Source organism: Mustela nivalis, assembly GCF_964662115.1.
Source record: "Mustela nivalis genome assembly, chromosome: 4".
NCBI classification, from domain to species: Eukaryota; Metazoa; Chordata; class Mammalia; order Carnivora; family Mustelidae; genus Mustela; species Mustela nivalis.
The window spans coordinates 160692715-160719557 of record NC_139023.1 but is presented as its reverse complement, the minus strand read 5'-3'; the positions used below and the strand labels follow the sequence as shown (position 1 = coordinate 160719557).

At 47.8% G+C, this 26843-nt stretch overlaps 1 protein-coding gene across 1 annotated transcript; it reads left to right on the top strand.

Annotated features, from left to right (window-relative positions):
- Positions 1 to 6092: 6092 nt before the first annotated feature.
- R3HCC1 (R3H domain and coiled-coil containing 1) lies at positions 6093 to 26376 on the top strand. The gene is made up of 10 exons (XM_082729239.1): positions 6093 to 6117; positions 16934 to 17198; positions 17444 to 17728; positions 18123 to 18250; positions 18636 to 18773; positions 19823 to 20420; positions 21595 to 21767; positions 23443 to 23513; positions 24843 to 24938; positions 26055 to 26376. The coding sequence occupies exons 3-10, from the start codon at positions 17555 to 17557 to the stop codon at positions 26189 to 26191; spliced, it is 1515 nt and encodes a 504-aa protein (XP_082585365.1). The 5' UTR covers positions 6093 to 6117; positions 16934 to 17198; positions 17444 to 17554; the 3' UTR covers positions 26192 to 26376.
- Positions 26377 to 26843: the final 467 nt, after the last annotated feature.

Below are 26843 nucleotides of genomic sequence, written 5' to 3'. Positions count from 1 at the left end.
TCTTAGAAAAAAAGCCCCAGCTCCAAATACAGTCACATACTGAGATTTCAAGGGCTAGGGCTTCGACATGGAATTTGGAGGGACACAATAGGGATAGAAGGTGGGTGTCAGAAGAGGCCAGTTTGCAGAGGTACATGGGAGATAGTCCCTGCGGGTTCCCAAGGGCTTGAGGTGAGGCGGGAAGGAAAGGGAGGGTAAGAGATGACTGGCCTTGAATAAGAGGGTAGCTGCTGCTCCACTTGCTGAGACGTGGAAGCCAGGGGAGGAATAAACTTGAGGCTTCATCCGAGACAGAACCCTAAAGCATTCTAGCTTCCAGAAACTAGAAGAAGTGGAGCCCGGAAGAGGAACAGGGAGGAAGCCAGAAACCTGTACTGTCTTGGAAACCGAAAGAGAGCAAGCAAGTTCTATTGATTCTGCCCTTTCGTGTCTTTTTTATTTGAGGCTGAGAGAGAAGGGGAGAAGCAGGCTTCCCGCTGAGAAGGGGGCCCGATGTGGGCCTCCATTCCAGGACCCTGGGATCACGACCTGAGCAGAAGGCAGAGGCCTAACTGCCTGAGCCACCCACCGTGCCCCTACCCTTTGCCTTCTGGTGAACTCCTGACTTCTACTCCAACTTGACCTCTACCCTGATTCCACCAGCAGAGGGAGCCTTCGACTCCAGGTGTGGGCCCAAGGGGATGCATTTTCAATGGATAGGATCAAAACAATAAAACCCAGTCTGTTCTTATTATCACCATGTGCTGGCAGTTCTAGTGGGTAATAAATACTTTTCTGAAAAAATAATTTATTGATCTAGGTTTGGAATAATGACTGTGGTTATGTAAGCCTCAAAGGGAACCTATTTATTATTATCTTAAGTAAACCTTATACTTGGAAGCTAATTCAGGGAGTTCACAGCGATATAGTAAGCTGCTACACATTTGTTTTGAAAGTAAGTTCTTGGGGTGTCTGGGTGGCCCAGTCAGGTGAGCGACTGACTCTTCCACTCAGGTCATGATCTCAGGATCTTGAGAGTGACCTCAGTGCTCAGCAAGGATTCTCTCTCTCCCTCTCCCTCAGCCCCAGGCTCCTACACGCCCCACCCCCCCCACTCCACCGCGCTCAGGCCCCCGTGGGCACACGCACACAAGCACTTTCTACAATAAATAAATCTTTTTTTAAAATCTTAGAACCTTTAAAACTCATTTTAGGTACAGTTCATGTCTTCAATCATTATCATAATACAAATTCCTGTATTTAAACAGTAGATTCAAAATTCAACCAGGATAGCATAGCAATTGTAAATACAAAAGAAAGAGCATGAGTTACAGTAATTATGTCATTTTAATTATGACCACTTGGAGTTTTACTTGTGTCTAGAATTTAAAACACTGAAAGAATACAAAGTGTTTGGTGTATTTTTGTTTGGTAATTGCAAACTTTAGTTCATGCACGACATATTTTGCCAGATTTGAATATCCTTAAATTGAAGTTTATCCTTTTTTAAATGGGAATTGTTGCTAAGTTAACAAACGAATCAAGACAATAATGATTATTACCAATTAGTATGTGAGTGTTAACAAAAATAATTTTGTTGTCTAGAGGAGGAAGGCACTTATAAATGAGCCACTCCCCAGGTATCCAATATGCTGATTATGAAATCAAAATGCTCAATATTTCATCTTTGGGGGCGCCTGGGTGGCTCAGTGGGTTAAAGCCTCTGCCTTCGGCTCAGGTCATGATCCCAGGGTCCTGGGATCGAGCCCCGCATCGGGCTCTCTGCTCGGCGGGGAGCCTGCTTCCTCCTCTCTCTCTGCTTGCCTCTCTGCCTACCTGTGATCTCTGTCTGTCAAATAAATAAATAAAATCTTTAAAAAAAAAAATTTTTATCTTTGAATATACATATATAAGGACAAAGTTTAGTACCTCCTGGGGTGCTTTCTATCCTTGCAGTTTGTAAACTGGGTAAGGAAAAAAATAATCCATTTTTTCTGGCCAGTACAGAGAGACGATGTGGAACATGCTAGATGAAATATGGTGGTCTTCACAGTCAGTCAGCTGATGGCTCCGTCTGTATTTTCACAGAAATGGCTCACATGCAGAGTTTCATTTTACTGAGTTTCTTTGAATATTTTCTTTTTCCAAATTCATAGAAAGGAGTGACTTCCTAACTATTCTTTCTTGAGCCCATAAAAGGGTATTAGGGAGTGAATGGCAGAGTTGGGCTCCCGGCCTCCCAGCCCAGCTTGAGCCCAGACAGGTCACACCCACACCTTAGAGTCCAGACATTATGGGCTGCATTGTGTTCGCTCAAGATTCCCGTGTTGAAAGCCTAACCAGCAGGACCCCAGAATGTGACTGTATTTGGATACAGGGCCTTTAAAGTGGTGAGTAGATGAAAATGAGGCTTTTAGGGGAGGCCTAATCTGGTGTGGCTGATGTCCTTCTAAGATGAGATCTGGAAATACAAAGAGACACCAGGGGCCCATGTGCACAGAGGGACAACCAGGTGAAGAAGCCAGAGACCAGCCACATTGCAAGCGAAAGAGAGAGGTCTCAGAGGAAACCAACCCGGCTAGTTGGTTGATTTTGGACTTCCAGCTCCTGGAACTGCAGGGGGAAAATACCAAAAGTGTGTAAAGCCAGCCACACAGTCTGAAGTATTTTGTGCCGTAGCAAACTAACACATCAGGCATTTGTTTGAACCGAGGGCTCCACAGCTAGAAAGCTTTGGGAAATTACTAGAATAGGGGACAGATCATAGACTCAGACAATTCCTCTGGGTTTGAATCCTGGCTTTGCTTTCTTGTAGCAGAGCAATGCGATGGGCCATGGACTGAATGCTGGGGGCCCAGTTTTATGTCTGTAAAGTGGGAGTGATAACCACTACTCGGTATTTCAGTGGGGATGACACCGAGTAACGTATGGAAAGTGCGAAACCCACTGTGGGAGCCCAGTAAATGAGGCTGCTGAGCCAAAGGCTTTCCGGCTGCCTTAGCTCATGTAAGGGAGATCCTGCCCAAGCTGACTACATTGGGGAGAGCTGGAAGTTTGTGGATTTTGCAATTAAGGGAAGGTCGTTTTAAAGATGTTTGCTCAGTTAAGTTTTAAGAAATTTTGCTTAGTGTTACTTTGAATGGTTGGGAAGATCGAAAAGTGTCGGAGGCAGGCCCCTGGCCAGGGCGGCCTCCGCCATTAAAAGATGGCGCCTGGCTAGTTGCCAGGTTAGGATTGCCTCGTGAGACTAAGCGGAACGCCCAAAGAGGAAGTAAACAGCATTGGTTGCTAGCGAAGTTGTTCGTTTAGGTGCGCAGCCTGATTCGCTCCCTCCTGTACCCTGCTCCCTGATTGGTCATGTAAACGTATATAAGTGTGTAGACTTGTGGAAATAGAGGGAGAAGATGCATCCGAACCAGGGTTCTTGTCGTCCTTGCGGGGCGAGGGCGATAAATGGTGCCGGCACCCGGGAAATAAATAAAGGAATCTTGTAAGGTAATCCGCAGGAAAGTGGGGAGTAAAGGTCCGCAGGTAAGCAGGGACATTAGCCACCTTCAAAAGTGGGAATTCCGCAGTAAAGCGGGGAGTAAAGGCCACGTTCAAAAGTGGGAATTCCGCGGTAAAGCGGGGAGTAAAAATAGAAAAACCTTGCAAGGGAGAATTCCGCAGGTAAGCGGGGTAAAACCATGACAAAGGTGGTGGGAAACTTGTACAAGTCCGCAATAAGAAGCGGGGCGGCCTTAGAGCCGGGATTAACTTGTACAAGTCCGCAATAAGAAGCGGGGCGGCCTTAGAGCTGGGATTTTACAAGTCTGCAATAAGAAGCGGGGCGGCCTTAGAGCGGAATTTAGCAGCGAGTCTTTAACGTCTGCGTCTGTTGTCTGTGTGTTCATAATGGGATCTGAAGTATCTACGTCTGCGTCTGTTGTCTGTGTGTTCATAATGGGATCTGAAGTATCTAAAGTGCGGTTGGAAGGGTCTTTTTAGAAGACCTGCTAAAAGCCAATGGAACTCCACTTTACCAGTGACTAACTCTTCTCTCATATTCCCTCCTCTCCCTTTGATGCATGGCAGGTCTGTAACTTGCTAGGAGCATGTACTGATATCTCAGCAGTGTGCGTATCCCTACCCATGTTCCTATCCCAGTTTCCATTCCAGAGGACAAGTTACCGGTGGTGCTATCCAGAAGAGAGATTTTGGTATCATAGCCACCGTTGTGATAGCATTGTCTATATCTACAGCAGCTGCCACGGCAGCAGCAGTCTCGCTTGCTACAACTATACCCACTGCGGAAGCTGTGAACACCCTTGCAGAAGGAACGGCGGCTGCCCTTCAAACACAGACTCAAATAAATGCACATCTGCAAGCAGGAATCCTGATAGTCAACCAGAGAGTGGATTTGGTTCAAGAACAAGTGGACATATGGGGGGCCCTATTGGGACTGGGATGTATAGTACCCTTCCTGGCAATTTGTGTAACTCCCATAGCCTATACTAATATGAGTGACTTACAGAATGTCTCCCAACAGCTCTCCCAATACTTGCGGGGGAATTAGTCCGCAGAATTCCAAAACTATACTCAGCACCTGGTACTAGGAATAACAAGGATAAATAACACCAGAGTCGAGCTTGCAACCCTCCCAGAGATAATCAAAACATTGCAAGATGTGTTAACCTTTACGAAACAATGGGCTAGCATAATTGGTCTGATGATAATCCTCGTAGTGGGCTTGATTCTGCTAGTAAGGAAACTGCAAATTTGGAGGCGACAGCAACCTAGGCAACAGCAAGCCATGGTGCAGGCCTTGTTAGCCATCGAGGCTGGAACATCTCCCCAAGTGTGGCTAAGTATGCTGGATCGGTAGTCAATGACGGGTAAGATTGGTGGGGGAAATATACCAACCTAAGACAGGACGCAGATCATTGATATCTGCCGTCTGATGACGGGTAAGGATATTCCCCGCCACTGACAACCTAAGACAGGCACGATCCCTGCCATAAAAGAAAAAAGGGGGAGATGTCGGAGGCAGGCCCCTGGCCAGGGCGGCCTCCGCCATTAAAAGATGGCGCCTGGCTAGTTGCCAGGTTAGGATTGCCTCGTGAGACTAAGCGGAACGCCCAAAGAGGAAGTAAACAGCATTGGTTGCTAGCGAAGTTGTTCGTTTAGGTGCGCAGCCTGATTCGCTCCCTCCTGTACCCTGCTCCCTGATTGGTCATGTAAACGTATTTAAGTGGGTAGACTTGTGGAAATAGAGGGAGAAGATGCATCCGAACCAGGGTTCTTGTCGTCCTTGCGGGGCGAGGGCGATAGAAAAGTGTCTTTTCTCTGCTTATAAAAATAGCATATGTTTATACATATACTGTGGAAATACACATATTCTACAGATATATTTTAGAAAATTTGCATGAAAGGTTTAGGAGTCTAGAGAAGAAAACAACTCATAATAAAACTGCTCAGGGACAACCACTGCCCACATTTTAATATGTTTTCTTAACTTTTTTTTTTTTTCTGTTGTCTTTTTCTAAATTGCAGACATCAATTTTGTGCCATGTTCTTTCACTGAACTTTTAAGCCTGGGCACTTCCTATGCCATTACAAAGTCTTTTTTTTTTTTTTTTTTAAGATTTTATTTATTTATTTGACAGACAGAGATTACAAGTAGGCAGAGAGAGAGGAGGAAGCTGGCTCCCTGCTGAGCAGAGAGCCCGATGCAGGGCTCAATCCTGAGCTGAAGGCAGAGTGTTTAACCCAATGAGCCACCCAGGCACCCCTGCCATTACAAGGTCTTTACATCCATTCTTTCCTCCTGTCCTTTAAGGCTCATGGCTGCTATAGGGGCTGTTGTGAAATAGCATTTGAACTGGGGAAAACAGATCTGTGCAAACACTTGCAGTTTAAGGAGTCCCTGGCAGGAGCCTGGAGACAGGCCTGAGCCCCGCAGCCCACCAGTAAGACACACCCCTCCCCCCCATTCCCTATGGAGGTTCCTGTTACCCTGGCCCTTTAAGAAGGGAGCTAGAACTCGGGCTAGCTAGACAAGTGGTCTCCTAGCAACGGAAGGACAACAAACAGTTTCAGAGTTTGGGGCTGGGGTGGGGGCCCTCCACAGCAGGGGATGGCTCCATGGAGACCTATCAGGTAGAGCAGGGTCTAAGGGTGGGTCTCTCTGTCCTTTCTCTCCAACCTCCCACCCCTGCCTTTCTCTGCCCTTCTGTTAGCATTCCCACTTCCTCTGTTCCAAATGATCTCCATTTCTGGAGACAGTTCCTGATTTTTTTTTTTTAAGATTTTATTTATTTATCAGAGAGAGAGAGGGGGAGAGAGCGAGCACAGGCAGACAGAATGGCAGGCAGAGGGAGAAGCAGGCTCCCTGCTGAGCAAGAAGCCCGATGTGGGACTCGATCCCAGGATGCTGAGATCATGACCTGAGCTGAAGGCTGCTGCTTAACCAACTGAGCCACCCAGGCGTCCACAGTTCCTGATTATTAAGACTCTTAGTGGATCTTGGGGCGCCTGGGTGGCTCAGTGGGTTAAAGCCTCTGCCTTTGGCTCAGGTCATGATCCCAGGGTCCTGGGATGGAGTCCTGAATCAGGCTCTCTGCTCAGCAGGGAGCCTGTTTCCTCCTCTCTCTCTGCCTGCCTCTCTGCCTACTTGTGATCTGTCTGTCAAATAAATAAATTAAAAAAAAAAAAAAACTCTTAGTGGATCTTGAAATTTTCTGTGGGAAAAAAATATTCTGCAAATGATGATTTTTGTTGGATCTCATCAGATTTCCAACCTTTCCAGTTTTCTTTCTTATGTCCAAATTGCTTTTGCGAGGACCCCTAGAAAAAAATGCTAAAAAAGGCGTTGGTGAAGGGTGCCTGGCTGGCTTAATCTGTAGAGCATGGGACGCTTGATCTTTCAGGGTTGTGAGTTCAAACCCCATGTTGGGTATGGAGATTACTTTAAAAGTAAATAAAATCTTTTTTGTTTGTTTGTTTTAAGATTTATTTATTTGACAGAGATCACAAGTAGGCGGAGAGGCAGGCAGAGAGAGAGGGGGAAGCAGGCTCCTCGCTGAGCAGAGAGCCTGATTCGGGGCTCCATCCCAGGACCCTGGGATCATGATCTGAGCCGAAGGCAGAGGCTTTGACCCACTGAGCCACCCAGGCACCCCAATAATAAATAAAATCTTAACAACAACAGCAGGAACAACAACAAAAGGCATTGGTGAATATCCCTGGCTTGCTCTGAAATTAATGTGGTATTCCTAGTGTTTCCCATTAAGTTCCATGTGGTGGTTTGGCTATTTTATTGAGATCCTTAAATAAATTTGCATAGAGTTGTCCTAGGTGTGAGTTTAGTAAAGAACATAGAATGGTATTTTGCTCTTTGAATCAGTTTTAGTGTGCATAATATAATGGAATCTATCCCATATATGGCTTTTAAATTTTTTTTTTATTTTTTTAATTGAAATATAATGTATTATTTGCCTCAGGGGTACAGGTCTGTGAATCGCCAGGTTTACAGATTTTACAATCACCATAGCACATACCCTCCCCAATGTCCATAACCCCACCACCCTTTCCCTACCACCACCACCACCCCCACTTCCCCCCAACCCTCAGTTTGTTTTGTGAGATTAAGAGTCTCTTCTAGTTTGTCTCCCTCGATCCCATCTCGTTTCATTTATTCCTTTTCTACCCCCCAAACCCCCTATGTTGCCTCTCAACTTCCTCATCTCAGGGGAATGTTTTGTTTTTGTTTTTGTTTTGCCAAGGCTTTATTTAATATTACTTCCATCACCTCTTTTTTGTCCATTCTTTAAGCTTTCTTACCCCCTCCCCTTGTATTATATTTTTGGCCATATTTTGCTGTAAGTTCAGTCTTCTTTGTTAACTAATGTCCCCAGTCTCTGCCAGTTACTTGGAAAAAATATTACTTATTGAATGCCACAGTTATATGTCCTTCCTCCTTCCTCCACACTGTAGAATGCATTTGGGGGTTCCCGTCCTAATCTGTTGTGATAAAAAACGGTTTGTTTTTTACATTCTGTAACTCTTCTTTCAAGAATTATGATATTTGTGTACCATTTTCTTGCTGTGATTATTTTACTTAACTAAAACGTTTAAGCAGATTAAATGTTCATCGTGAAGCATTCTCTCTCATGACATCCCAGTTGTAAGTCATTTATTTTTATTCATCCCTTGGTTGTCTGTATTGTATTATATCTTTTTTTTTTTTTTAAGATTTTATTTATTTATTTGACAGAGAGAAATCACAAGTAGGCAGAGAGGCAGGCAGAAAGGCAGAGAGAGAGAGAGGAGGAAGCAGGCTCCCTGCTGAGCAGAGAGCCCGATGCGGGACTCGATCCCAGGACCCTGAGATCATGACCTGAGCCGAAGGCAGCGGCTTAACCACTGAGCCACCCAGGCGCCCATCTTTTTTTTTTTTTTAAGATTTTATTTATTTGACAGAGAGAGAGGGATCACAAGTAGGCAGAGCAGCGGGCAGAGAGAATGGGGAAAGCAGGCTCCCTGCCGAGCAGAGAGCCCGATATGGGGCTCAATCCCAGGACCCTGAGATCATGACCTGAGCTGAAGGCAGAGGCTTAACCCACTGAGCCACCCAGGCACCCCCTGCATTATGTCTTATAGTTGCTTCCCAGGAAGGGTAATGAATGTCAAGGCAAAGCTTAGAAACATCATTTAGTTATGGATATTGGGGAGGGTATGTGAAATGGTGAGTGCTGTGAAGTGTGTAAGCCTGACGATTCACAGACCTGTACCCCTAGGGCAAATAATACATTAAATGTTAATAAAAATAATTAGTAAATTAAAAAAGGAAAAAAAAAAATAAACATCCTTTAGTGAGCTAAAGGATGTGTGTAACTAACTCACAAGAACACCAAGGACAGGCATTAGATTCTTACCGGTAAACAAAGACAAAAAAAAAAAAAAAAAGAAAAAGAAAGAAAGAAAGAAAAGAAAAGAAAACCAAAAAAGGACTTACATAAGGAAAAGGCAAGGAAGAAGGCAAGGAGCGGGGGCAAGGTGCTAGTCTACAAAGAGTGAGTTTTGTTTTTCTAATTAGGGTTATTTAGCTCACAGCTATCAAAGAGATTGGTCAGGCCATCTATTCTGGAATAGATTGACTAGGTCATTAGAGAAAACAATTTCAGTTATTTGTGGATTTTCCAGAAGTCTTGAGACAAGCTATGCAGGACACAGACAGGGTGTCTATCAACAGTGTCTGCCAATGTCCTGGCATCTCCACCATAGATAGGCCAGGACCACTCCATTTCCCCCAGCGGAATTTCTGTGAGAAAGACTTACAAAGTTATTGCAAGTTTGGAAACATCTTCCAGTTGCCATCTCGATTTATAGATTTTGTGCTCTTAACACTTCCCCTTTAAACATCCACAGATGTGTTCCCTTTTCCTGTGGCATATGAGTTGCTAGGGAAATCTGCAGCCGCTTGATTTTTCCCTTTGTATTCCACCTCAATCTTCTATTTGTCTTTTTTTTTTTTTTAAGATTTTATTTATTTGACCTACAGAGATCACAAGCAGGCAGAGCAGCGAACAGAGAGAGAGGAGGAAGCCGACTCCCCGTGGAGCAGAGAGCCCGATGCGGGGCTCGATCCCAGGACTCTGGGGCAGAGGCAGAGGCCCAACCCACTGAGCCACCCAGGCGCCCCTATTTGTCTTTTTTTAATGCCCAGAGGAAAGAATCTTGCCATGATCTGTATCCGTCTGTCTGTCTGTCTATCTATAAAATGGCAAGTCACTTTCTAGCTTCATGTTTTCCTTTGTTTTAACAAAATATGTTTGAATTTTAATTTTTTTAAATTAACGGTTGCATTTAATTTTTTGTTTCCCACAAATATTGATATGTTCTATTCATTTTCATTCCATTCAATGTATTCTTAAATTTCCCCAGGATTTCCTTTTTGACCCATGTGTTTTTTAATTTCCTTTTTGACCCAGCGTATTTTTTTAGTTTCCAAATGGTTGGAGGTTTTCCTGCTATCTTTCTGTTACTTATTTCTAGTTTGAGTTCATTGTGAAACATGAAAACAGATAACATATGACTTAAATTCTTTTAAATTTGTTGGTTTGTTTTGCGGTCTAGGAAATTGTCTATCTTTGACTATGTTCCATGGGTACTTAAAATGAAGGTGTATTCTGCTGTTGTTGGGTAGAGTCTTCTACACATGTTGATTAGATCCTGTTTTATTTTATTTTATTTCATTTATTTGTTTTTTAAGTAGACTCTGTACCCAATGTGGGGCTTGAAACCACAACCCTGAGATCAAGAATCACATGTTCTATCAACTGAGCCAGCCAGGTGCCACACATGTTGATTAGATCTGTTGATTAATGGTATTGTTGAATTAATCTATATTTTTGCTGCTTTTCTGCTTAGTTATTCTATCAGTTGTTGAAAGAGAGATGTCAAAATCTCTAATTATAATTGTGGGCCTTGTTATTTCTCCTTTCAGTTCTATGAGTTTTTGCTTTACATATTTTGCATTTCTTTTCTTTTGCACTTACACATTAGGATTGCTATGTCTTCTTGGTAAATTGATGCTTTTGTCATTATATGATGTCCATCTCTCTCTCAGCTAATTTCTTTGCTCTGAATTCTACCTTATCTGAAATTAAGATAGCCACACCTGCCTTCCTTCAATTACTGTTTGCATGACAGATCTTTTTCCATCCTTTTACTTTCAACCTGCCTATATTTTTTCTATTTGAAGTAAGCTTCTTGCAAATAGCATATACCTATGGTTCTAAATTGACTTTGACAATCTGTCTTTTCAATTGGTGTATTTAGAACATTTATATTTAGTGTAATTAGTAACATTTTAGAGTCTAAGTCTGCTATTTTACTATGCTTTCTGTGTGTGTGTGTGTGTGTGTGTGTGTGTGTGTGTGTTTAGGGGGTGGGGGAAATGGGGAGGGAAATGGGGAGAAAGAATCTTAAGCAGGTTCCATGCCCAGTGTGGAGCCCAATGTGGGGCTCAATCTCACAACCCTGAGAATTATGACCTGAACCAAAAATCAAGATTAGATACTTAACAGACTGAGCCCCCCAGGCATCCCTCTTTCTTTGTTTTTCATTTCTGTTTTCTTTTCCTGCCTTTCTATGGATTACTTGAACATATTTTAGAATTGCCTTTGATTTACCCATAGTGTTTTTTAAATGTCTCTTTATATAGCTTTTTTAAATGGCTGCTTTAGGTATCACAGTCTTCTGGTGTTCTCAGTTTACCAACTAGAGTAAAGTATAGAAATCTTACTTCCCTTTATGTCCTTTTAACCTCTTCCACTTATAATAAATTATAATAAATTACAATAAATTATCTTATATATTTGCACTAGATAGATATAATTTTTGCTTTAGCCATCAAGCACAATTTAGAAGATTTAAGAAGAGAAACCAAATCTATTGTATTACTTACATTTATGCTTACTGTGTTCTTTTCTCCATCTTAATGTTCTAAGATTCTTTCTTTTATTGTTTCTTTTCTATTTAGAGAACTTCTTTTAGTTATTCTTTTAGACTAGATCTCCTGGCAACAAATTCTCTTACTCTTCCTTTATCTGAGATTGTCTTGATTTCTTCTTCAAATTTGATTGTTATGTTTTCTTGGTAAATTGACCCTTCATGAATTTCCAAGTGGATTTTTTCCCAAATTTCAAAAGTTGTCAGCAATTTTTTTTTTAAGATTTTATTTATTTATTGACAGAGAGAAATCACAAGTAGATGGAGAGGCAGGCAAAGAGAGAGAGAGGGAAGCAGACTCCCTTGCTGAGCAGAGAGCCCGATGTGGGACTCGATCCCAGAACCCTGAGATCATGACCTGAGCCGAAGGCAGCGGCTTAACCCACTGAGCCACCCAGGCGCCCCTGTTTTTTTTTTTTTTTTAAGATTTTATTTTATTTATTTGACAGAGAGAGATCACAAGTAGGCAGAAAGGCAGGCAGAGAGAGAGAGAGAGGAGGAAGCAGGCTCCCTGCTGAGCAGAGAGCCCGATGCAGGACTTGATCTCAGGACCCTGAGATCATGACCTGAGCCAAAGGCAGCGGCTTAACCCACTGAGCCACCCAGGCGCCCCGTCAGCAATTGTTTTGACCGCTTTTTCCACCTCACTCTCTCTCCTCCCTGGGACTCTGATAAAATGAATGTAAAATTATTTTGTTAACATATCACAGATCTCTAGTCTCTGTTCATTTTGTTTCAGTCTTTTTTTTTTAAGATTTTATTTATTTAGTTAGTTATTACAGTGAGAGATAGTGAGAGAGGGAACATAAACATGGGAAAGCTGGAGAGGAAGAAGCAAGCTCCCTGCCAAGCAGGGAGCCTGATATGGGGCTCAATCCCAGGTCTTTTTACGCGCTGTTGTTCAGATTGGGTCATTTCTATTGTTTTATCTTCTAGTTCATAGGTTCTTTCCTTTTCCTTTTCCATTCTGCACTGAGTTTTTTATTTTCATTATTGTATTTTTCAATTCTAAAATTTCCTTTTGGTGCTTCACTACATGTTCTATGCCCTAGCTGAGACTTCTTTTTTCATTTGTTCAAGTGCATTCACAACTGCTTGTTGAATCATTTCTTTCTTTCTTTTTATATATTTTTTAAGATTTTATTTATTTATTTACTTACTTTTTTTTTTTTAAAGATTTTATTTATTTATCAGAGAGAGAGGGTGGGAGAGAGCGAGCACAGGCAGACAGAATGGCAGGCAGAGGGAGAGGGAGAAGCAGGCTCCCTGCTGAGCAAGGAGCCCGATGTGGGACTCGATCCCAGGACGCTGGGATCATGACCTGAGCCGAAGGCAGCTGCTTAACCAACTGAGCCACCCAGGTGTCCCATTTACTTACTTATTTTTGAGAGAGAGAATGAGAGCACAAGTGGGGAGTGAGGAGGGGTGGAGAGAGAGGAAGAAGCAGACTCCCTTCTGAGCAGGGAGCCTGATATGGGAGTCAATCCCAGGTCTCTGGGATCAGGACCTAAGCCACAGGCAGATACTTAACTGACTGAGCTACCCAGTTGCCCCTGTTGAGGTTGTCTATCTTGTCTATCTTGGCTACTTTAAAATCTTTGTCAGATAATGTAACATTTCTGGCATCTTAGTATTTGTATCCATTGCCTTTTTCCCATGGAATCTGAGGTCTTCCTTAGTATTTGGCATCACGAGTTATTTCTGATTGAATTCTGGACATCTTGGGTGTTACGTTATATTATGAGATTCTGGATCTTAGTGATATCTCTGTTTTAGCTGTCTCTTTCTGACACCATTCTATCAGGGGCATGGAGGGGCATCTTTTTACTGCCAGACGGTTCTAAAATCCAGGCTTCCCATATATCTGCCATTGACACCCAAGGTGGAGGCTTCTCATTACTGCTGGGTGGGGATGGAAGTTAGGTTCTCTAGTGGTGTCTACTGACACTGTAGGCAGGGGCCAGGGCTCATTACTTCCTGGAGAGCATGAAAGTCCCAATTCCCTACTGGACTTTCTCTGACATTGTCTTGGTGGGAAGATTGTGGCGCTTTATTACAAGCTGATGAAGCTGGCAGTCTAGGCTCCTATTATGTTTTGCTGTTTTGAGTGAGAACAATGTTTGGCTGTGGTAGAACAATTATTATCCTAAAGGTTTCTTTCTGGCTAGCTTGCCCCTTTGGCTGAGTGAAAAAAGGCTTTTGTTAGGTTTTTGTTTTGTTTGTCTGTGTCTTTTGATGTTTTTGGATTGCTGGCTTCAAGGTTGAAGTCTGGGAATTTGAGGCATAAAGAAAACCCAGGAAATAGACCATTTTGTTTTTTCCTTGAATCCTGAGATCCCTAGCTGGTCTGACTTCTTCTCTTTGCCTTTCAGTCTCCTTATGTTTGTTTTATATATAATGTCCAGGGTTTTTATATTTAGTAGGAGGAATAGGGAAAAGTATGTTTACTCTATATTCCAGAAGTCCTCACTTTTTTATGCATATAAAATTGATGAACTTGTGGGCTATAAAGCAAAGCATTTCTCTGTGTTTTACTTAAACAACTCTTGTTGATCTTAAAATATTATAAATCTAGCTCTCTTTAATATTATAATACTGTTTACCAACTTAGTCAAATACTCTTAACTGATGTGATGTGGGCCTGGAGCAAATGGCCAAGAAACAATTTTTGAGATTTTTTGGTGCAAAAAGGTGTTTTTATTAAAGCACCAGGACAGGACCTGTGGGCAGGAAGAGCTATACTGGGATTATGAGGAGCTGTTGATTATATACTTAAAAAAAAAAAAAAAAAAAAAAAAGATTTTATTTATTTATTTGACAGAGAGCAAGAGCACAAGCAGGGGGAGGAGCAAGCAGAGGCAGAGGGAGAAACAGGCTCCCCACTAAGCAGGGAGCCTGATGCCAGGCTTGATCCCAGGACCCTAGGATCATGACCTAACTTGAAGGCAGCCCCTTAACTGACTGAACTGCCCAGGTGCCCTGATTATACTTCTAAGTTAAAGATGAGAAGCAAAGACAGAAAAAGTTTCTGAAAGGATTTTCATATGCTAAAGAAGACTTATAGGATCCCGGAGGCCTGAGCTACCTCTAGTAGAGCATTAAGACAGTTATGGAGGTCCTGGAGGAATGTCTTACTCTGCCTGTCTCAAGTATTTTCTCAGTGGGCTGCAAGTTGCTTGGAAATTTAAATTTATCTACATTTCTTTGGTCTTTGTTCTCCACGTCATTACATTTGCCCATTTTAAAACTGTAAGTCTGAGATCCATTTCACTTTTTAAATTGGAATCACCACGTCATATGTGAGATTCTCCAATATGCCGAACTATGTATGCCAACATTACAAGGACTTTTGATTGATATTCTTTTTTTTTTTTAAGATTTTATTTATTTGAGAGAGAGAGAGAGAGAGAGCGCGCAAGAAGGGAGTAGGTCAGAGGGAGAAGCAGACTCCCCGTGGAGCTGGGACCCGGATGTGGGACTTGATCCCGGGACTCTGGGATCACGACCTGAGCCTAAGGCAGTGGCTTAATCAACTGAGTCACCCAGGTGCCCATAAACTGAATATTCTTAAATGTCACCTTAAACACAAAGAGCACACTACTGCAGCAGGGAACTCTGGGTCCATCTCTCCATATAGGACTGTTTGGGACCCCGCATCCCCTGCATTCATAATCTTTCATAATCTTCCAATCATACCTCCTGTTATGGGAAACATTCTATAGCACACACGAGCATGCTTCTTTGACTGATGGATTCATCGAACTTATTTCATTCTTGATTTCTGCATCTGGCTCCAGATGAGTCTGATGACATTCTCAAGATGGAGAATCTTAATCCCGTGGTGTCTGGGAGCATGGGTGTGGCAGTCAGGCTAGAACTAGATTTGAGTGGGTTCCAACTCCACACTTAGTAGTTGCGCATCCTTGGCTAAACCTGAGTTTCCTCCTGTACAATAGGCTCCCAATCTCCATCTGAAAGAGCTGCTGTGAGGACTTAATGGCAAGCTTTCTGTAAATAGTCATCTTCTTTCCCACCAGCGTTTACTGGGGCAGCGCTGCCGTGTTGCTTCTAGTTTTCGCTGCTTCTGCGATGAACGTGATTGCCTCTTTTACATCTTTCCAAGGCTCTGACAGTTCTCTTTCATCTCAATCTGTTGGTTTATCCACCGTGGCGTGGAAATCAGCCTTTCTTTGATTTCCTTGGGAATGTGAAGCAGTTATTAACTGAAATTGTATTCTCTTTTCTCAAGGGAATCATCCAGTATCCTCTTACCGCCTATGCTCTGCTCTGCTCTTTTTCCTGCTGTGTGTTCATCCTTTTTTTTTTTGTAGAAATTCCGTCTATCCTTTGTGCTTTTTGTTCTGTTCACTCCCCTCTGAGTAATAGGGCCCATTTTATCCTCACCTGATACTGTCCCAAAATAGTGTGGGTAGAAGCACTTTGACTCCCTTCTGCATTTCTGGAAGCGTCCCTTCAGGAGGTCCACCCATGGTGGAGGCCCGCGTTCTGACACCCTTTTTCCTGTTTAGCTTCTGAGCCACCTGAAGACGGTGTGGTAGAAGCGGTTGGGGGGCAACCTTCCTCTAGGAGCTTTGTTTTTCCGTCTCTGAAAGTGTCGAACATCTTTAAAGAGGTGGGGGCATGGCTTGTTTCCGGGGTTTCTGATTTGTCCCTTTGTTTTTGGGGAGAGATGGCGACTTTGTTGAGAAAGTTGGGCCTTTGTTTTCTGAGTCCCCAGGCATATTCCTCCCAGGTAAGGTCTGGTCCCTAGCTGGGGCAAAATGGGCTTGCCTCCCAGCCTCACGCCGCCCAGTCGAGGGAGCCTGGTCAGAGAAACAGTGCCATCGTGTGGCCACTCAGCATTCTCTCCGGGCCTGCTCCGGCTTCATTCAAGCCTGTGTGGAGTGTATTTTCGCCTGGTGGGGTCAGAAACCCAAAGGGTGTCTCTCATTCTTCCTGCCAGCCTCCCATCCTCTGGGGACTGCAAGCCCCTCCAGGCTGGGCGCAAGGATCTGTCAGGTCTTCAGAAGCTCCTCACGACCATACCCAGAAAAGAGACTCATGACCTGGCTCCCTTGAGTTCTCCCTGCACTGGGTTTTGTCTTTATTCTAGGCCCTTTTTATTCTCCCAACTATCTAGAAACATCATTTTTAAAAAAGATTTTATTTGTTTACTTGACAGAGAGAGAGAGATCACAAGTAGGCAGAGAGGCAGGCAGAGAGAGAGGAGGAAGCAGGCTCCCCACGGAGCAGAGAGCCTGATGTGGGGTTCGATCCAATGATTCTGGGATCATGACTCGAGCTGAAGGCATTGGCTTAACCCACTGAGCCACCCAGGCACCCCCTAGAAGCATTGTTTTTGTAAATATGATATAATACCACCATCTTCTTAAGAAATTCTCTGAGAAAAACTGTGAGAAAGCAAAATGCATCTTAATTTTTCTCCATTTTTCTGTTCCAGGCCCCTCCTTCCAGCCCACCTTTGAGCTATGCTTGCCCGTATCTGACTGCAGGGCATGTTCAGACAGTCCCATCTCTGTAGGAAACCCGGGTCTTAAGTGTTTTTAGCTTAGGGCCTTGCTTTGCTCTGAGCTTCTGGATTCAGGATGATCATGGGCTTACATTTCAGCACCTCTCAGGACACAGGAGGATTTCAGCTCGGGTCTTCTAGATGATAATAGCCAGGAGGAACTGTCTGATGGCGAGAATTTCAAGCCCCAGTTAAGGTGGGTGCTGGCTGTAGATGTGGATGTAGAAGGGTAGTATTATTTGGTGGCCGTCAAGTCACCATGCTAGTGCCTACTTCGCCCAGTTACCCACAAGGCTGGTACACCTTGTCAGTGACCCCTTGGCGTCCAGCTGGACTTCTGTGAAGATTCCCTCAATGAGGGCAAAAGAAGGGAAGGGATGGGCAAGAGGTGGTGAAATATTTGGTGCCCAGAAACTTCCTTCCTCCTTATTCCTCTGTTAGGTGCCTCGGAAGGGGAGCATTGAACCGGGAAATCTGGTACTCCACGACCTTGCACGTAGGAGCCACTCAAAAGTGTTTGCTGAACTTAATACTAGGAGACAGTGTGCTCTCATGGGGGGAAAAAAAAAAATCCCGAACACGCCCCTCTGCCATTTCTGCGATGCCTCCCCCGGGCCGCGCGGTGGCGCTGTGGTTCCGCAGAGGCCGGGTGATGCGGGGCGCGCCGGGGCGTGCGGGCTTCCGGGGACCCTCAGAGCGGCGGCGGCGACGCGCGGGGCAGCGGCGGTGAGTGCGGCTTGCGGGCCTGGGGGTGGGTCGCCAGCCCCGAGCTCCCTAGGCCTCCGCTCGGGGCCTGGGGAGGGCCGGCCGCGCCCGCCGAACAGGCCCCCGAGGCGCCGCGCGGTTTCGCTGGCCTGGCCGGGGGAGGGAGAGGCAGCGTGGGGCTCGCCGTGCAGGGGTGCGCCACCCGCAGGACCAGGAGTCGCTGCCCTGGCCCCGCTACCGACTTGCCCCGGGACCCTCGACACTTCCTTCCCCCCGCCTCGGAGCCTGGCTGCTTTTTTGTCAGAGGAGAGACCTTGGCCGCGGTGCCTCTAAGACCCGTCGGCACCGCCTCTCGGGGTTGTGAGTGGGCCCGAGGTCTGTGTTCTGATCCCGCCGGGTCCCGTCTGCCCCGCAGGCTCTCCCACCTGTCACCCTGGCCCTTCTCTGCTTGGACGGCGTCTTCCTCTCCTCCGCCGAAAATGACTTTGTGCACCGCATCCAGGAGGAGCTGGACCGCTTTCTGCTGCAGAAGCAACTGTCAAAGTAAGCTGGAGCGGGGCGGGGGGCGGCGGGGGACGGCTGCCTGTTTGGGAAGGGTGGGTTCACGGGGAGCTGCCTGTGCCCCCTTCCCAAATAGCTCGTTCCTCCCTGAGTCTGGCCTTGGCCTTTGGGTTTAATAACCTCCTCGCTAGCCTCTCCCAGCCACATCTTTCCTGTGTAATTCTGAGCATCACCCAGAGTCAGCACAAGAATGGAATGGTACCGGTAACTCGCTGTGATAACCCCTTTGCAGCTGGCCAGGGATGAAGGGGGGCAGAGGGGCCTAGTGTCAAGCCTCCTGTGAGCTGGGCGTGGACCTGGTGGGCGTGGACCTGGTGGGCTTCAGGCCCTCGGCCCCATCTCAGCACTCATTCCTGTCCCTTCCCAGGGTGCTTCTTTTCCCCCCACTCTCCAGTCGCCTACGGTACCTGATCCACAGGACAGCAGAGAATTTTGATCTTCTGAGCAGCTTCTCTGTTGGGGAGGGCTGGAGGAGGAGGACAGTCATCTGTCACTTGGATATCAGGTGTGTGTCTTAGCAGCTTCTCTGTTGGGGAGGGCTGGAGGAGGAGGACAGTCATCTGTCACTTGGATATCAGGTGTGTGTCTTAGTGCTGTGGGGGGCCCTCGGCAGCTTCCTGTGGGTTGGTGGGTAAGCTGGTCAGGAACCAGGGCCCGCAGCCTCCAGGCTGCTGCTTCTGCCCCCACCTCATGGGCTTCAGGTCAGTGCCCGCCTTCTGTTTCAGCAGGGGGGTAGGTGTGCATTGTTTGTGGGATTCATTCAGCAAATTCAGCAATATGCTTGGGCCGAAAGAGAGAAAAATAGAGCAGTTGAAGCAGTGAGAGCCTCTGCTCTGAGAGGCCGTGGAGTGTGGTAAGTACACTCGAGCCTCACGCATTTCTATTATGTGTGCATCTCACAGGATCTTATTATAACCATATGATCCTAGTGTTTAAAGTTATGTTTGTTTGTTTGTTTGTTTGTTTTATTAGAGAGAGGAGGGGTAGTGAGAGAGGGAGAGAGAATCTTAAGCAGGTTCCGTGCTCAGCACAGAGCCCAGTGTCAGCGGTGATGTTCGGCATGCGGGCCTGGGGGTGGGTCGCCAGCCCCGAGCCCCCTAGACCTCCCGCTCGGGGACTGGGGATGGCTGGCTGCACCTGCCGAAGAGGTCCCCGAGTTGATCCCACAACCCTGAGATCATGACCCTGAGATCACTGAGCAGAAGTCAGGAGTTGGACAGTTAACCGACGGAGCCACCTAGATGCCCCCAACATTATATATTATTCTAATAACCAAGTTCTTAAATGCAAGTACTTACTTTTATCTAGTGTATACCTGAAGATTCCGTTATCTCCAGCATAGTTTATGACACCGGAGGGGAGAGCTGGTGTTTCTTCTTCAAACATAGCATTCAGCTTCCTCTCTAGTGCCTTCCCTGTAGTATTTCCAGGGGTCATTGTGGCGTTGGTTTTGCCCTAACAGTGACTCGAGAGCCTCACGCCTGAATGGCAGGTAGCGCCAGTAAACCGTTGTCCTATACACTGCTCTGATCACACTTCCTGTTCCTGCTCCAGGTTACCCAGTTCAGATGGACTCTCTGGCCCCAGCCACCCTCCTGCCTCCCAGCTTAGCAAGTTCCGAGGTGCCCGGCCCACCTCAAACCAAGGAGCACCTGTGGGTCCTCAGGGGGCACGGGCTGGCCGGTGGCATCGTGGACGCAAACCGGACCAGGCTTTGTATGTGCCCCGAGTGCTGCGCAGGCAAGGAAAAGGGGTACCACCCTCTACCCTAGGGCTCAAGGAAGACCCTCCAGCTGGCGGGCTCCCAGAAGAACCTGGAAATGTTGGTGCTGGGGACCTCAGCTCTGAACAGGACCTCCCTGTGTTGATGACTCAGGCACCTGAGGACCCAGAGGGCCCAGACCAACACTGTGACAATGAGCAGCTACCGGACCCACTTGGCGTTGAGTCCCCAATGCCCGAGAGCCACTCAGGGATGGGAGATGGGTTGGAGATGGCCACACGGCTGGGGTCCAGTCTGCGGCTGGACTTGGAAGAGGGGAACGGGAATGAGGTGGAGAAGAGCCTGGCGGCAGAGGAGGAAGAGGAAGAAGCAGAAGAGGAGGGGCCTGGCAGCTGCTCCTGGGACGATTACAGTGAGCTGCTACAGGAGGTGATGAGGCTCTTAAGCCCGGAAAAGGGAGGGCGGAAGTGAGGTGGGTGTGGTCATGGGCGGATAGCAACCAAGGGTCCTGGCGAGGAGGGGCTGGGTGTTGGGTGATAGGGGTCCCTTAGGAGACGTAGGGGTGGAGCGCTGGGACTTGCCCGGAGGAGTTGGGACTGACACAGTTGGGAGGATGGGGGTTCAGGATATGGGGTCAGGGGTGTGGATTTGGGTTCCTGTGCAGTCCTGTGCAACCACGGGCAAGTTATTTTGTTTATATATTATTTTATATATATATAATTATATATTATCTGCCTTGTCTGAGAGGCAGATAATAATATTTTGCCTCTTGAGGTAACAGGATATGAGGAATTGCTTTGTAAGGGACTACAGGCCTTGGTCATGAGAATGGTTCTTCTGCCTGAGGCTTTGTGCTACAAATCTCCTTTCCTTGGAACTGGGTGTCTGCCCCTGAGACTGGCTGTTCGTTTGGGAGGGTGGGCATCTTTTACTACTGTGTTACGCGTGAAGGCCAGAGACCAGATAGACTTGCTTAATATCACATTGTTAATAAGGGGAGGAAGGATCCTGGACTTGCCCAGTTCTGTCTCTTACTATGTTTCTTTGGGGAAAATTACTTCTTTTTAAAGATTTTTAAAAAAATTTATATTTGATAGACAGCAAGAGAGGAGACACAAGCAGGGTGAGTGGGAGAGGGAGAAGCAGGCTTCCCCTACCCCCAGCAGGGAGCTCAATGCAGGACTCGATCCCAGGACCCTGGGATCCTGACCTGAGCCAAAGGCAGACGCTTAAGGACTGAGTCACCCAGGGCACTCCTGGGCAGAATTCCTTAACTCTTTGATTTATAGTGCTCTAGTCTGTAAAGAGGGGATACTGTGAAACATCATGCACGTAAATGCCTGTTCCCCAATGGGGACTCCATAAAAGTGAGGTACCTTCCCGAAAACTCCTGCCTCCCCACCTTCTAGCCTATTCTGCCATCATGCTGCCTTTCCCAGACCCCTGCCAGGTGTGGCTCCCGTGGGAAGCCGCTTGCAGTGGTCTGCTCCCTGCCGGGTGAGTCCTGCTTCTGTCTGCAGGACTCGTTGTGTGGTTTTGAAAGCACATGTGTGGAGCCCTGTGTGTCAGAGCTCCCCTTGCTGACGGGTGTGACCTCTCCTAGATAACAGACAACCTGACGGAGAAGGACATTCAGGTAGAGAAGATCCATGTGGACACGTCCTCCTTCGTGGAGGAACTGCCTGGAGAGAAGGATTTTGCCCATGTGGTGGAGATCTACGACTTTGAGCCAACACTCAAGACTGAGGACCTGCTGGCCGCCTTTTCTGAGTTCCAGTGAGTGCTCACAAGACTTCAGGGAAGCAGGGGAGGTGGGCGCTGGGACGTCACTGTGTTGTTGGGGACCCTTGCTGCCCCTCCCCCAGGGTCTAGCTGTCTGGAAAGAAGGGCAGAAAGTGAATGTGGTTGTTCTGGGCTCTGTACCCCTGCTGACCATGACAGTACAGAAGGGGCAGAGCTGGTTTTTTAGTGGAGGGCATATTCAGCGGCTCTAGAGCTGGTCCTACGGGCATCCATCCTGCCCCCTCCCCCCGCCTCCGGTGCACCCACACGCCTGCTGGGAGCCGGGTTCCCTGTCGGGGTGCAGGATGCTGGCAGCCCACTGCCTCCCCTTGCTCCATATCCCGGCCACCCCATCAGTCCGTCTACAGACTGAGGGCCATTTCTGTGCCAGAACGGTTTCTGGGGTGAGCTGGGTCTGAATGCCCTGGGGCAGAGTCAGGGTGGAGATGGGCGCCAAGGGGGTGTACTGCAAGCAGAGATTTCTGTTGCCTCAGATTTCTTGATCTAACTCCAGTCTTTCCTCCTTTTTTTCCTTCCTTCCTCCTCCCCTCTCTTCTTCCTCCTCTCCTTCCCTCCCCCTTTCTTTTTTTAATGTTCATTTTCCTTTTTCAGTCTCCTTTCTCTTTTTCTGCTTAGTCTTTTATTTTTTTTCAAAGATTTTAATTTTTAAGTAATCTCTACATCTAACATGGGGCTTGAATCCACAGTCCCTGAGATCAAGAGTCGCATGCTTCACTGACCGCCAGCCAAATGCTCCTCCAGCTTAGTTTTTTAAAAATCCCTTTCTTGGGGCTCCTGAGTGGCAAAGTCGGTTAAATGCCTGACTCTTGGTTTCAGTGTAGGTCATGATCTCAGGGTGTTGAGATCGAGACCCGTGTTAGGCTCCGCACTCAGCAGTGGGTGTGCTTGGGACTCTTTTTCCCTCTCCTCTGCCCCTCCTGCTTGCCCTCTCTCTCAAATAAAATGAAATCTTTGAAAAAAAATAAATGAATAAAGATACCTTTTTTCATGGCCCCCTTTTAAGAGTGCTTCCCAGACTGCCCTCCCTTGCCTCCCTGAGCCTGAGCCTGAGCCTGAGGAATGCCAAAGGGCCATGGTAGGGCAGGAGGGGCTCATCTGCTCTTGCTTCCTAAAGGTGTGGCGAAACGGGGGCCTCCTGTGACTCCTTCAGCCAGCGTGGGCAGTGCCCACAGAGAAACGGGCCTCAAACTTCTTTTGGCGTCTCATCAGCCTCAGACACAGTGTGGCTTTCTTGGGCAGTAGGAAGAAAGCTGACCAGGAGCAATAACACAGACATGCTTATTTTAGGTTTTGCCCCTGGTCCCTGGCACATAAACCCTTTTGTCTCCCTTGCCCTTGGCCTCACCTTGGCAGTGCCTGCGTGGAGCCTTCTTCACCCTTGGCGCCGTGCTCTTCAAGCTCTTTGAGTCCTGTCTTCCTCAGCTGTAGGAATCTGGGACCCACCAATCCACAGGGCTGATACTTGTCCTTCTGAGGCTAACTGTGTGGCCTTCGAGAAAGTTGGCTGCAAAGCATTGTCTCCTCGCAGGGGAGATAGGAACTTGTCCTGGGCTCGTAGTGTTAGAGGATCAGAGCTGGGAGGGGACTCCTGCAGAAAGGGTGTCACCCCTTGCTTTTGTCTTGACTCTGTCTCCTCTTCCTGACACAGAGAGAAGGGGCTCAAGATTCAGTGGGTAGATGACACGCACGCGCTCGGTGTCTTTCCCTGCCTGGCCTCAGGTAATACAGTTTCGTGGTGTCTCTGACTGCTGTCTTCAAGGGAAGGATGACCTGTGGCGGGTGCAAGCTCACCTGGGCAAGTGGCCCCACAGCCCGCACCCAGCCCTCCCAGTCCGGGAGTTCAGAGGCAGTGGAGGAGGAGCTGGGCCGGGCAGCTCGTGGTGGTGCCTTCAGGTCAGAGGTTCCAGAGTCCGGTGATGTTTACCGAGCCTGTGTCACAGGCTGAGCTCTGGCTGCTTCCGCATGGGAAATGAAATCGTAGGAACACGCTCTTTTTATAAGTGAAAAGCCTTTGAATACTGGGGATTTCATATGGTTCAAGCAGATGCGTTCTTCCTCAGCTTTCATTGCAGCCTCAAGAAGTAGGTCAGGTTACTTCTATTTTACAGATGGGGAGATTGAGGTTCCCAGAATGTCAGTGGTCTGTCCCAGGTTACAAGGCCTCCCAGTGTCAAACCGGGGGACGTCAGCCAGTCCCCTGGCTGGGACCCCAGTGCTCCTTCCCCTGCTCGGCCACACCCCCAAGCCACCCCTGCCACACCATGGCTCACTTTGAGTGTATTTATCGAGACCCATGATCCCGTTGGCTGGGCTTTTCATAACCATGAGCTTCTGAACATCAGCAGAGCTGGGAGAGGCCATAGTTGACTCGGACCAAATTCTCAGGAGAGCTGGGGTGTGATAGCTGCTGCAGCACCAGGGAAGGAGCCGACTGAGGGCAGGCAGGGTGGGTGGCCACGGGGTGCCGTGGAAAGAAAGAGTGCTGGATGCGGCGTGGCCGTGGCTGCCACCTGAGCTCTGCCAAGCTGTGTGTGAGGAGCAGGTTCCGTCCTGGCCTTGGCTTACACAGCTTGCACAGCTGTGTATGATGTGCCATAGCCCAGGTACCCTGTGGCTCCAGCATAGCTCTGGGCAGTGAGGGCATGCATCGGGAGGGTCTTGAGTGGGGAAGGGGGAGGGTTTATTCGAAGCTCCTGGGCTTTAGAAGGTGGGAGGTAGGAGCCCCCCTTCCCTGATGTCAGCAATTGCAGCCTTGCTGGTGTGGCTCCAGACTGGTCCAGGGGAGAGCGTGGAGGCTGGGCTCTGCACCAGCTCCCCATCTGAGAGCACAAGTAGCCTCTGTGGGCCTGTGGAGCTCTAGGGGGATGAGGTGAACAGATGGTGGCCGTCTCTTGCCCGTTCAGAGTGGTGTTAGGGCAGCCCAGTCCCCGAGCTTCAAGGAGGTGCACAGAGAGGCTCCATCAGTTTGGTGGTACATGTGCTCCCTGGCCTTGATGGGGCCTCACCAGGAGGAACAGGGATGGCTCCAGATCTGTTTTCTTTCCATAGCCGCTGAAGCCCTGACCAAGGATTTTTCTGTGCTCAAGATCCGGCCCCTCACTCAGGGAACCAAGCAGTCAAAGCTGAAAGCCTTGCAGAGGCCAAGTAAGGAAGCTGGTTGTGTCCTGATGGGAAAGCCGCGTGAGCGTACGAGTGGTTGGGCAGGGTGGGGCCTTCCCTTGGATTCATTCCTGTTCTTGAATTCATTCCTGTTCTTGAGCTCTCTGCTTTCGGACCGCTGGGCTACAGTGGCCGAAGGGGTGCTCCTCCCGCACCCCGGGGCCCAGGGGTACCTAGGGAAAAAGGGTCCCGTTACAGAGAGCTCTTTGCCAGCTGCTCTGTTCTGGGCTTGCCCTTCTAGGTGTTGCTCAGGGAAAAGCTTGGTCTTTCCTATGGGGCCCTGGAAACCATATTTTACAGTGGGTTAAGAAGAGCTTGGATTTTGGGGTCAGCCCTTGTGTGCGATCCTGCTTCTGGCACCTCTTGAAATTGACCTTGAGCAAGTCACCTATTATCTGTGAGCTGATTCCTTTCTCTCTAGAATAAGCAGATTGTACTGGGTGGACTGGAGGAGTGAATAGAACAGCCTGACAGGGGACACCTGGGTGGCTCAATGGGTTAAGCCTCTGCCTTCAGCTCAGGTCATGGTCTCGGGGTCCTGGGATCGAGCCCTGCATCGGGCTCCCTGCTCAGTGGGGAGCCTGCTTCCTCCTCTCTCTGCCTGCCTCTCTGCCCACTTGTGATCTCTCTTTGTCAAATAAGTAAATAAAATATTAAAAAAAAAAAAGAACAGCCTGACAAACCTGCCTGGGACATTGAGGGGTACACAGAAGGTACCAGATAAATGATCACTCCTCCTTTTTCCTCTTGTCCTTCCCAAATGCATGATGGAGGATGTTGGAGGCCAGTTTTCTGTGGCTGCAAAGTGGCTGGCAAGACTGGCCCGGAATAGGTCTCCTGAGGCCACCTGATGCTCTTGTGTCCCGTGTAACCTTTGCCCCAGACTTGGGGACAGTAAATATCCTGTCAGTCCCAAGAGCTCCAGGTGTCCCATCTTGACTTGACTTCCCTTTCCGGTGGCCCAATCAGGGAAGAGGCAGGGGTGGCTGGTTTAGGCTAGGACCCCATGGGCATCTGGCATTAGAGGCTGCTGTGTCACTGGGAGGAGTGGTGGCTGTAGCCTTGAACTCAGGTCCTCATGCCATGGGGCTTTCCTTTTAGAGCTCCTACGTCTGGCGAAGGCGAGACCACAGACAAATACAACGGTGGCCAGGAGGCTGGTGGCCCGGGCACTGGGGCTCCAACACAGGAAGAAAGAGCGGCCTGCCGTTGAGTCTCCTACCTCCCTGAGGCCCTGAGAGGCCCAGCAAGCCTGGATTGGCGCCCGCAGGACTGGGCTGGTGCCCCAACACCACAAGCCTTTACAGACACCAGAATAGCCCTGTGCAGTTTGTTAGGGTGTCCCTGTGGGGTGGGGTGGGCTTTTGTTTGGTCTAGTTCCAGAAGTTGAGAAAAAAATAAAAGCTTGAACATTGCTTCAAAATGAAATGGCCTGCCAGGGAGCACTAGGGGGTGCTGTTTCTCTCCCATTTTAGACCTGGGGCTGCTGAAGAAATGGGTTCTTTAGTAGGCTGGGAGGATCCCAACAGGGCCTCAAAGGCATTTTTGTCCAGTGTTTACCCAGTTTTGGGGGTGGCGCGGGGGGGCAGTTCCACCTATTGTGTGACATCTGCCCAGTCTCCCAACACTTCCAGCATCCTAACCTGCTGCCCTGGGCTGCAGGGCACTAGCCCTTGGACCTGGTCCTAGTGTCTCCTTCTGGTGTGGGTCACAGAAGGGCTTGCCGCACTTCTGTAGCCATGAACAAAGACAAGAGGCAGCACCTGAAATGGTCACTGAATTTGGCTCCCTCCCAGGACAAGGACATCTTTGGGGGACGAGGTCTCAGGTCACTCCTGTTTCTGGTTTGGGTGGATGGGTGCCAAGGCAGCCCTACTTGGTGCTTTGGGG